At 38.2% G+C, this 12,552-nt stretch overlaps 1 protein-coding gene across 2 annotated transcripts in view; it reads right to left on the reverse strand.

Annotated features, from left to right (window-relative positions):
* TBX15 (T-box 15) overlaps positions 1 to 12,552 on the reverse strand; it is a 108,022-nt gene that overhangs the window by 35,431 nt on the left and 60,039 nt on the right. For both annotated transcript variants that reach the window (XM_025370369.1, XM_025370360.1), the window contains exons 3-5: positions 9,445 to 9,546; positions 7,589 to 7,760; positions 6,376 to 6,543 (exon numbers count right to left, since the gene is read on the reverse strand). In XM_025370369.1, the coding sequence (XP_025226154.1) occupies positions 6,376 to 6,543; positions 7,589 to 7,760; positions 9,445 to 9,546 (442 nt within the window). The remainder of the gene's footprint in view (positions 1 to 6,375; positions 6,544 to 7,588; positions 7,761 to 9,444; positions 9,547 to 12,552) is intronic.

Genomic DNA, 12,552 nt, shown 5'->3' on the forward strand with positions numbered 1-12,552 from the left:
TAGGGTGACATGCTCAATGAATATTTATTCAATGAGCGAGTGAATGAGTAAATGACGATTTGAGAGCTAGGGATCAAGAATCCCAAAACCATGATAAGTTTTAGAGAATGTAGACCAAACAATGCTCTTGATTCTATTTGCTTTCACTAGAGGCATTAGAGACAAAAATCCTATACTAAGAGAACAAGGTCTATTAGTACTACCTCCTGTGTGACTAAAACAAGCCTACTAATCTACATGTCCAAACTTTGCCCAATGATAATGAGAAGACAAGGAAAATACAGAGGTTGTAAAAGCATTTTACTTTACAGATTTTATTTCCATAACCTTATACTAATTTGTATAGTTTGAATTATAGAACACTGAGGCACATAAGGGGGTGGTTGCTGACTTGCCACCATTAATGTTAATCATTGTCACAGACTTCTTGCCTAGTAACATGGAGGCAGTTAATAAATGAGGTATACTTCACAGTGCACCAGGCAGACATAAATAGCACAACCTGAAAAGGAAATGAAACTTGAATATCCTGAGTATGGTTTTACAGTACCAAGGCTGAAAGGGCCTTCTCTTATTAACACTCTACATTATTTTTATTTCATACTATATTGCTTGAAAGGTTTTCCATAGGGGGGAAAACAAAACAAAACAAAAAATCTTAGCCCATATGAAAAAAATTCCACACTGATTTGAGCCAGCAAAACGGCTCTCTAGTTTACACCATAATGAGGGGCTCAGAAATCCTATTGGATTTGCTCGCACAAACCTGGATGTGGTTTCCGACTTCCTATCTGGTTCATGTAGCCAATTCTCATCAAGAAATAAGACTGTGTTACCTGGGGAGAACAAGGCCATGTCTTTTTGAAATCTAGTTTCCTGTTTGAAAACAAAAATCAACGTTCAGCATTCTTTTTCCCTTAGAGAAGACAAAGGCTTTGCAATGGAAATTTCTTGCTAATTCTGTGAGGATGTGTTGGCATCAGATTCTTCTCCGAAAAAGCATGAAGTGTTGAGTCACCTTTATTCCCACATCTACCACTTTATTCCCCATGAAGAGATTCTGGGCATGCTGCACCTTTCTCTCTGCCACAGGTCTGCCAAATTGGCATATAGAGAGCAAATAATAGTAATAATAACTTCAGTATGCTAGCAGCCCTAAGAGTCTATCGGGCAGTAAGCAAGGATGGAAGGAAGGAATGGAAAATGGGGAAAGAAAAGCATAACATATTCCATGAAAATAGAAAAGCTCTCTTCACTACTACTTACATCCAAAGAAAAAGAACCCCAGATATATAAAGGAACCAGTGGTAGAGTCGTGTCGGCTAATCATTCATTTAGTTTCCTTTCAGTCATTTGCCAACCACATATATTCAGTGCTATGCAATATAGGTCAGACACAAATATCTTAGAATTATGGAGATGTGCTTCAGAATTTTTTAGGCCAATTCTAATCCCCCTCCCATCATTTGAGGAATCAACATTACATCCCAATTTTTCATTCTACCAAATGGAGACAGTTAACACCTATCTACTCTCTCCTGTCTCATAATTTCATAAAATAGTGACATTTTTATATCTAAAAAGTAGGAAAGACAAAATAAAATAAAGTCTATTAAACTGAGAGTCTACATTCATAAAAGTCTCTATATTTGTATATTTTTCTCATTTTTCAGTGGACCATAAAACCTTCTCCATAGACTAGTACTGATTCAGACCAAATCATCAATTTGTAAATGAGAATACTAAGGTAGAGTGATTTGTCAAAGTAGTACCGTCTGTCAACTGCAGAGTTGGGTCTAGAACTCAAGTCTCCTAACTCCCAACTTCAGGTTTTCTACATCATACTCTTTATTTGTAAAAGATACAACTTTTGTTCTTAAAAAGCTCAAAATATCAAGAGGAAGAGTGAGGATGCACGCCAAAGTTACAATGTGATGAGGTCGTGAGAGAGTGCAGCCCCCTAACAGTTCTAACTGGGGAGAGCTCATTTGCAGCTGAAAAAAAGGAAGGAAGTGGTAGGGGATGGTATTTTCACTGAATTTTTGAAGAGTAGAAGGAATCAAGACAGATAAAAATGAAAGTGAAGGGCATTCCCAGAAAAGAAAAAGGGACATACAAAGGCAAGGATGCAACAAAGTTCAGGCAACAGTAAAAATCTGACCAGATTGCAACTCTCTTGTAGATGTGTGAGGAGGAATAATAGAAATTGAGCCTAGAAATGTAGTTGGTTTTTAGCTACAGAGGACACTATCGGAAAGACTCGGGGTCCAGGACTTGACTCCCTAGGCACTGAGGAGTCATTGACAATTTTTGGCATAGAAATGGTGCAATTATCGCTGTGCTTTACAATGATGTATAGGATGTCTTGTGAGACATTAAGCTTGCAGTCCAGGTGACCTAACTGGAAGCTATCATAAGAACCCAAGGTCGGGGGCAAGGCAGGAACAGAACAAGGGCAAAATCAATTAGATTAGAAAGAAGAAAATATTCTATCAGTAGAAGCAAAATACATTAGTGGCAGACTGGATGTTGTGACAGCCAGGTGTTCAACCTGGGTGACAAGATGGAAGTTAGCAGGAACACGGTGTTTAACAACGGAAGGCTCACACTCGTAATCCCAACATTTTGGGAGGCCGAGGTGGGAGAATCGCTTGAGCCCAGGAGTTCAAGACTAGCCTGGGCAACAAAATGAGATCCCATCTCTAAAAAAAAATCAAAATAATTAGATGTGCATGGTGATACCCGCCTGTGGTCCCAGCTACACAGAAAGCTGACGCAGGAGGACGGCTTGATCCCAGGAGGCCAGGGCTGCAGTGAGCCATGTTCACACCACTGCACTCCAGCCTGGGTTGACAGAGCGAGACCCTATCCCAAAAAACAAACAAACAAAAACTAGAAACAGCAAGAGAACTGAAAAGAGTCACAAATAAACAGTATACTGGGGAATATCTTATTTACAAAACACCATGTTCATACCTTTCAAGTGTAGACGTATTAAAAATGTATTGGTATAGATTATCTGGTGAATAAAAACAATTTTCAGACATGAACATTGTAATAATTTTCAGTAGCTGAAAATCGTGTTGATTGTATTGGTTTGAGAACAATTGCTCCCAATCCTCATTAAAAATCATGCAGAAAAAAAGAGGGATAAATTAGAATTCCTGAGCTAGCAGGGACCTTGTAAAGCACAGGCCAATTCCTCATTTTCTAAGAGAAGAAACTGAAGTGTGATGATTGTAAAAAAAAAAAACACAACTTGCTCAGAGCAACGTGTGTAGCTAGTAGAAAATTTAAGACTAAAACCCAGGTCTCCGAATGTCTAGTTCATTGCTGTCTGTGAAGCAGAACACTGCTTTTCATTAGAAAGTCAGGGTAATGTTCCATTTCCATTACATTCCCTCTATTGTCTTTTCTTCAGTGTTTCCCCAAACAAGTTCCTGAGAACACTAAGGACCTACCACTAAATTTTTTTCTCTTTACTGTTTCACAGGCCTACTAACCATTTCCTTAAAAAGAAATAGATGAAGTAAATAATTTTGCCATATTGGTTGTTCTCATTCCAGAAGGTTATGAAGAATAAAAAACACAGTAATAGGTGAAAATAGCTCACAAAAGAGAACAATTTATGCTACCTGGCATCTTCAGAACAAGTCTGAAAAGTACAGTTAGGTAACAGCTCTGACCTATAGGATGCAAACTTCAGGATCCCTGGGGGAAAGACTCAAGGTTATTTTGTATTACTAGAAGTTACTGTATTATATTAAATCATATCTGCACAGCCAAAGGGAATGTTAAATAAGCATGCTTGTTGATTTATCCAGGGATTAGAGGCTTGTTAAACAGGCAAAAGCTGTCATCTTGATCCCAAATGGGCAGAATTGAGTATGACTCATCTATTTTGAATGTCAGCACATCATGAATTCAACAATATGACATGACGACAGAGAGATCAAAGTAGTTACCTATGGATTATAATTCCTTTGAGAGCCATTGCAGCTCCTCCAATTTCCAACAATGCACTTTTTCCTTAATAAGCAATTTATTCTTTAAAATTGCTTCTATGCCCCACTTTTCATGCCTGTTCAGACCCAGCCACAGAGCAACATAGGCTGACTACTATTAATTAGATGTCAGGTTTGTATCTGTGAATTTACACACGTTCCCTTATGTAGTCCTCATAGCTCTAAGAGGCAGGCACATTTTCAAGACCGGAAACGCAAGTTGAAAGGAATTAATGCCACACAGTGTCAATGAAAGGATCAGAAATCAAACCTAGTTTATCTGCTGCCAAATTTCATGATCTTAACCATGGTATCCTGCTCCCACTTCAGCCCAGATGTAAACAAAATATTTCTGTGATAAAATGTACTCATGTACTAGAACACTATCTGTGAAAGAAGGTAAAGGATGTGAAGAGGCTGTCAGAAATCCATGCTTGGTCCTCTTTCACTGTCAAAGTGAGTTGTAGCTTTCTAGTTTCAACTTGGGTTACAATACTGGCTCTCCTGGTCTCTATAACTGATCTCAATCAGGCAGTAGAATGTTTGTTCTTCAGTGTTCTACAAAGTAAATGCTGATGTTGAAATATTTATTGTCACATCACTGCCTTCATCAGAAACTAACTATTTTAAATGGTGGCTGGAGTACTCTTAGAAAAGTCTAATCAGTTATCCAGAGAACTCAGACTCTTACTCCCCTTCTTCTGAGACAGAACTAATCCCAAAGTTCCGGTTGCTCCAAAGTCCATGTCTATATTGATGCTATATCTTGTATCAGAGCTTGAAAAATCTTAATTATTACAGTTTTCTGTATGGATCCTCCATGGCTTCTGCATTTTTACTATCTAAGGAATTTGAGACAGTTTAATAGTTTCTTAAATAGCACCCAAACCAAACTAAAGCTCTTCTTCTATTTTTGATGAAATGTAGCATTCACTAGGAAAATCTGAAGTTGGAAACACTTTACAGCTGCTGAGAAGTCTAACACTGTATAGTACTTAACATTTAGTGGACTAAAGGTTGTTGTATGTCAAATTCCTCTGAAAGTAAATAATACCTAAGGAACCTTATGCAGAAGGACCATGAAAGATAGAAATACCCTTTTTATCTGAGTCAATACTTACATAATTCACCTTCAGCTGCCTGGCACATAATAATCACTTGATAAAGAATTAGTAAATGAATGCTTTTCTATATATTGCTTTCACTGTTAGAGCACGAAGCAGAGTATCCAACACAAAAGGTATTGAGTATAACAGTGTACATTCACTTTGCTTCCATAGGCCCCAAATAAAAGTAAGCACAGTTTCAAGCAAGATAAACAAAAAATTTCTTTGTTTTGGAAAGGTTCACTGCAGAGTCTTTGTAATTACATATTTTGACAAATAATTAAATATCATCCAATTAATAAAAATGGCATTCTTATGCAACTTTTAGGGAGTTGTGTAAAGTGAGACCACTTGTAAGTCCACCTAGCCACCTTCCTCCAAAAAATATATAAAAACAAAAACAAAAACAAAAAACATGTTTAGAATACCCACAGTAATTCCAGACTTGACTTCTCCTTCCCCCTCTCCTACACATATTTCTCCTGCATTCTTCTGGCTAGTGTGTGTGTGTGTGTGTGTGTGTGTACATCAGAAAAGTGTCAACTCTTCCAGGAAAACTTACCTTATTCCACAAACCAAGAAACATTCTGCCTACATCTCTGTTATTGAGTTAATTCATTTTCCTATCATTATGTATTTACACGTCTTTCATTCAACAAAAATTCCTCTTTTCTTGAACAAAAAATACATCTTAATCAGCTCTATTTCTCTGTTAAACTTGGAACATAGTATGTTCTCAATAAATATTTATGGAATGAATGAATGTATTACAGATATAAACTTACAGATGTTACGATGTGGCTGGTGGTCACACAGAAGTAAATTTAATCTGAAAGTGTAAGTGGAAGTGGTGAGTCTTAAATAGACCCACAATAGCCTGATGACTTTGATGTAGCCTGGTGGAAGGATACACAGAAAATTGTGTATAAGAGAGAAGGCATGACTCAAACCTCAGTACTTGCAAAGGAATTCCAAACGATGAGGATCATTTGCCAGGATGTAGTAGAGATCATGAACACAGGTGCAAGTACAGAGAGACATAAAAATAATTTAATAGGTTTGGTCTTCTCAGTCAAGATCTTGTCTCTGATCTAAACCTAGATGGTGTAAGCTGTTACTAGGCACTACCATATTGTTATCACCAATGCCTTGTGTGTACTGAAAAACTCTTTTCTCTCATACTAACTCTTCAGTGCCATGCAGGACTAAGCATTTCTTGCCTTAAAAAGAGATGTAGCAGAAGACTCTCAAGGGCCACCTCTTACCTGCTGGTTCTGATAGGCCGTAACTGTGGTGAACACAGTCTCAGGAAAGTTGAACGTTTTCACTCCATCCCCAACAGGAACAGGCTTAGTGGGTGAAAGGTCGCTGCTGAAGTCTTTGCGAATCACATGAACTCGAGGCTGGTATTTGTGCATAGAGTGCAGAATGATCTGAAATAAAAAGGGGACTTGTACCAGGCTTGGCTTTAAGGAACCCACATTTTGCTCTCATGCAAAATACATCACTAAGTAGAAGCACTAGGAAAAGGACAGATTGGAGGTGAGATGTACAGAAAACTAGAAATCAGTATACTTGCCAGGAAGAACTAAGCGATTAAATAGCATTACATGGAACCAAATAGCAGGACATCCTTATCATGGATGGTAAAAGTAATATGTTTGCTTCAATTGGATAATGCCGAATGACTTCTCTAGTATCAATGGACAACATATCACTAAAAGGTCTCAGAACCTCTGCCATGTGACTAGTTATTCCCTCCAGCTTCAAATTTTCAGCATGTATTCATGCTGTCTTTAAATTTCTACATTCTATTATTTGCATTCATTATTGAATATGTGAACATTATTTTGTTATGTGAGAGCGAATGGTAGATATGGGTTTTCACTCTTTCAGAAAATTGTTATTTCCTTGAAGATGGAAGCAATGGTTTTAACTTATTCAATCTTCCCATAGCACCCAGTATGGGTCCTGCCATTCAGTGAAAATTCAATGTGTTTCACTGCCAGAGATATATTAATAGCATCACATGTTCCAGTTATACCTGGAAAACCTTAAGATTTAGTCTTCCCTATAAAAAAAAAATTCTTGACAAATTAGTTGAAACTGTCATTCACTTGTTTCTCTTGTTTTATGGCCTTTGGGTTATTCTACTGAATGTTGTGATTTCTTTTACCACTGGTTAATTTGTCTTGTTTTTCTGTCTTGCCTCCTTGACTAGACTGTAAGCCTCTGGAGCACAAGGACTTTGTCTGGTAAACACAACTTGATGTATAACAGATGTTTGCTAAATGTTAGATTTGTAATAAATGGAATTTAACTGGAAAAAAAAAACACTTTTATGCTTACTTACTTAAAATGACTTAAAGTGGCACAGAGATTCCTTATTTTACCTATTTGTAAAAGACAGGGGCTAGCCAGCTCTAAAACAAACAGGGGAAGAGAGAAAGAAAGGGGAGACAGGATTCTTTGACTCACATGTCCTTGATCATCCAATTCATTGTTGGTGAGCTTGAGTTTGTCAAAACTGACCACCTGTCTCATCCAGGTGTCTCCAGAAGCCAGAGAATCGGGGTGTATATAAACTCTTGGGGGCACAGGGGAATCAGCATTGCCAGCCACCATCCACTTGGAGCTATGATACACATATCTGAGATAAAGAGAAAGAGAGGAAAATTCAGAGACAGAGGCAGAGAAGGGACAGAGGTCCAGGAAACAAGTTGAGACAGGGGAAAGGAGAGAAAAACAAAGAGATTACAGGAATGGAGAAGTAATGGGAAAGAAACAGAGAATCAAAGGAGGAAAAGAGAAGGGCAGATAAGCAGGGAAACGAAATAGAGATAGAAATGGACAAAAAGATGGAGTGGGGAGGGCAGAGAAGTGTTGTGGTTAATGATCAAATCTACAGCCCTCGCAAGGAAAACATTCTCACAGCCCTCTTCCTTTCTTCCCTCTCTCCATGCCATGCACCCCTGTGTGCACACAGGCATCCTGAACTCACATGTCTAGCTATAGAAAAGGCATTTTACTGCAACCTTTCACCTTTCAAATGCAAACCATATAATCCCTTGGCCATTTGTTCAGGATTTTGTTCCTTATTAAAAACATCTTCCATATTGTCCTATAAAATGCAGCCATGTGCAGAGCCCTTCCAAGTCTCTCACTGGTTAACCATTTCCTTGCTAAGAATCTGGACTTTGAGGAATTTCTACGACGGGCCTTTGCCTCACTGCAACCTTTTCAGAAACACCACGAAATACTCGCAGTTCACATTGTCTTTGATGAACCTGTTTTGAACATCATCTTCTACACTATTTTCCCACAAAGTCACTGGAAACAAGACGTTTGGTAGCAAAGGAAGTCAGTTTTCCCAACTTTGCCAATTTTCTCGTAGTTCAGAAGAAACATCTTCATGGATCTGGCACTTTCCTGCTTCTCAGTTCTAAAGGACCACATGGGACCTGGACCCTGAGAAATAGAGGCACCCAGTCCAAATCACAGCTCCCAAGATTCCCTAAAACAAGCTGGAAGCATCTTTTCTCCTAAGTGCTGAAAGTCAGACCGTGTCTCTCTCAGCCAGCTCTCTCCCTGCTTGCCATACTAGTCCTGGCCTTTTTCATCAACACTTGCCTCCCTATTCATGGGTTTAGGGCCAAGTTCTTAGACTTTAGATATTTCAAAAATGAGTAATGATTTACTGATTTGAGTGAGACCTCAAGAGAACAAATAAGCCACAACTTTTTTTTCTGGCAAGAACTATGTATAAGCCATCCAAGAGACATGGAGATTACATTGGCTTTTAATCAGTTTGAGGGAAAATTACTTAACAATCTCACTCACAATCCATATCAATGAATAATAATTCTCCCTAAGTAGATATTCTTCCTGAAATTTTATCCAGTTCTCCTGTTCTTCCTCTCCATCATCTATGGGGTAATCCATCAAATATACATTTTAATATGCTTTATTTTTCCACCTCTCCTTCCTCTTTCCAAAATAAATCACCCCAATTTATTTAGCATTTCACAAACCAAATTATTCAATATGTTAATCACTTCCAATATTAATTAAATTAAATTTAGACTTAAGATCCACTTGATTTTTGCTACCTTGGGAGACACTATACAGTCCCATTCTATCCAGAGACATAGCAGGGAATCCCAGGTCAAAGCTAACACTTTTTCCACCTGGTGCTCTGCCACAGGCCATTGACATAGTCTCCATTCCTTGTTCCCTGTACAGTATGCATTGTTAAAATATTTCCTCTAAGGAGTTTGAAGAATTGTCTTGGAATGCTGGTGATACCCACATTTCCACATCCCAGTTATTGTTACCTGTATCTCTTATTGTCCACAGGCACAATGTCCATTGCTATGTAGTACTGCTGATGTGGATCTAGGCCAGTGATTTTCACTCTCATGGCAGGAAACATCCTCCTATATAGATGAATAAAACAGAAAGCTCAGAAATCAGAATGGGAGAAGTAGCAGGGGTAAAAGCTAAAACAATGTTTTTTGTTTTTGTTGTTGTTGTTGTTGCTGTTTTTTGATATGGAGTCTCGCTCTGTCACCCAGGCTGGAGTGCAGTGGCACAATCTTGGCTCACTGCAACCTCCACCTCCCGGGTTCAAGGGATTCTTCTGCCTTAGCTTCCCGAGTAGCTGGGACTACAGGCATGAGCCACCATGCTCAACTAATTTGTGTGTGTGTATGTGTATGTTTAGTAGAGACGGGGTTTCACCATATTGGTCAGGCTGGTCTCAAACTCCTGACCTCGTGATCTGCCCGCCTCGGCCTCCCATAGTGCTGAGATTACAGGTGTGAGCCAATGTGCCCGGCCTAAACAATGTATTCTTATTAGATACTTTAAGCACATCAAATTCTAATGTCCTCTAATTCTCAAAGTTGGCCAATTTTTTTCACTTTGGAAATTATCACTACGAAATATACTGGAGACTTATACTACTGAACTAGTATCTCTTCTTAACTTAAATTGACCTATTTGATGATTCATACTCTCCAAGGGTTCAACCCTGCTTTGTATTTTTAGTTAATCTTTGTTGTGATATATATGTATACATAGGCATGTGTGTGGATGTGTGTAGCCAGGCATACATTTCCTATTAGCTATAATCTTTTCTTTTTTTTGTATACTTTAAGTTCTAGGGTACATGTGCACAACGTGCAGGTTTGTTACATATGTATACTTGTGCCATGTTGGTGTGCTACACCCATCAACTCGTCAGCACCCATCAACTCATCATTTGCATCAGGTATAGCTATAATCTTTTTAAAGGTTAGTACAGCAACTTACACTCTTCTTATAATCCAAAGAGCTTTTCAGTTTATTGCAAGTTGCCATAAAATATTTTCAACTGAGTTTATTTGAAAATGACCACTCTAAAAATAGTCTCTCAAGTAAAAAAGAAAAAAGGAAGGTGTGACCAGTCTCCAAACAAAGAGCCACCAAGATTTTTTAATGCGTAAAACCGTAGAAAATTTTCTGCAAGTTCTCAGGCTGTCAACGTGTGTGTCAGAAGAAGGACCCTGTGGAATTGGAAGCAAATACCAAATGAATTCTCGTGGCCTCTGGGCAATACCTTGTTTCTACCACAATGGCTTGTTAAACTTGCCAAAGCAAGTGAGGTCAGGATATAGCACTTTACAACTTCTCTCATAATTGAAGAGAGGAGGAGACAGAGCAGCCCAAAAGAGGTATTGAGTTTCAATAAGTCTAGAATAAAGTTCACCATTCTTCTTTAACCATAAGAAAGAAGAAAAACATCAAGCTCAAGCTCTTTTGTATCAAGCCGGACATAAAAAGTCCTCAGTTCAAAAATTTGGATTGACCTGAATGTGCTCGAGGCTACTTGTATGCAAAATGTTGCATTAAGCTTAACCATCTGGGGCTAGTTAGTCAAGCTGGGCAGAGCACAGTGCTAATGAGGTCAAGGTCACAGGCTTGATCCACATATGGCCTAATTGGCTTTGCTCCATTTCATGGCCATAGACCATACCCTGACCTCAGACAGCCATCTTGCAAATAGGTACTGGTTGGTCACAGGAGAGGCTCTCTGTGCTAGTTAAACACTCACTACTCATCCAGGAAAAGCAACCCAAAAGGCTAATATCCCCTGGCAGTAGGTCAGTGACATCATAATCATATCTGAGGGAAAGCACAAGAAGGATCACAGTCCTGTAATAGAGATGGTGGCTAATTGTTATATAGTTACAAAATTAATATGTAACTATTTCATCTTTCTCACCTTATTACTCTTCAGAAGCTTCTATGGGTATATCATTTTAAAAATATCATTTCTCCCCCTACCCTCACAATTTTTATTTAAAAGCCTCATACTTTTGTCTTATGGTGGGCTAATGAAATTTGATGATGGGATACTCATATTGACTAAATCTAACATTCACTATAGGTTAGGCACTTTAATTTGCATTAATTAATTCCAAAAATTTGGCAACCTTAATCTATACATTTAAATACAGATAAGTAATTCCCTTCTTAATAACACTGATTTATAGCTTCCCTCTATATGTAAATGTTTGGAGGGCATCTTGCCAGAGATAGGGCAAAAGTCCTCTCACTTATTACCTGAGATAAGAAAATATGGTTTCCCCCAGTCACCTAGAGAGGCTGTATTACATGAAAAAGAGAGACTTCTTTTCTTCATAACTTTACAAAGAAAAATGTTAGATTTTTAAATTCAGTATCTGTTTTGTCTGGAACAGTTATATGACCTTCAATGGAGAAGCTACCCATCTCTTTCCAGTATCCAGCTTCTAAAATGAATGAACTATGTGACTTTGGATAAGTCATTTAACCCCATCACCTATAAAACAAAGGAAATCGACTAGATAATCTCCATGGTGCCCCCCCTGCTTTAAAATTCTGTGACTACCTTTGAATTCTCTTCTTAAAATCTTTGCAAGTCTTTTTTTTTCTTTTTGTCACATTTTAGCATAGAATATCAAGTGAAGTCACAACATTCTAAAGGAAAGTTAATCTTTCATGTTTTATAAAAAGAGATCTGTTTGGTTTTAATTTTATGGCTAAATTTAGGACAGTTCTTTTGTCTTCTAAACCCATTAATCCTTGCAAGCACCTCTGTCCATGGTGCTGATTATGCAGGTTGGGTTGGTACACTCAAAGACTAAGGGCTCTATAGACTTCAGTAGCTCTGAATCAATAGGATCACAGTTCGGGGTGTGGGAGGAGGTAGATGTTGACTAAGATCATCTAAGTGAGAAAAAGGAGAGAAAGCCATATATAACTAACATAACTAAGAAGGTGGAGTTTGGAATTAAAATGGAAAATAATACTGACAATACTGTACAGGAAGAAAAATGAGTGAGAAGCAAGAAATCAACCAGGGGAATGAGAAGGAATGAAGAAAATTCACAGAAGAGAAAGCCTTATTTGTATGATTC

Source organism: Theropithecus gelada, chromosome 1 (assembly GCF_003255815.1).
Source record: "Theropithecus gelada isolate Dixy chromosome 1, Tgel_1.0, whole genome shotgun sequence".
Lineage (NCBI taxonomy): Eukaryota > Metazoa > Chordata > Mammalia > Primates > Cercopithecidae > Theropithecus > Theropithecus gelada.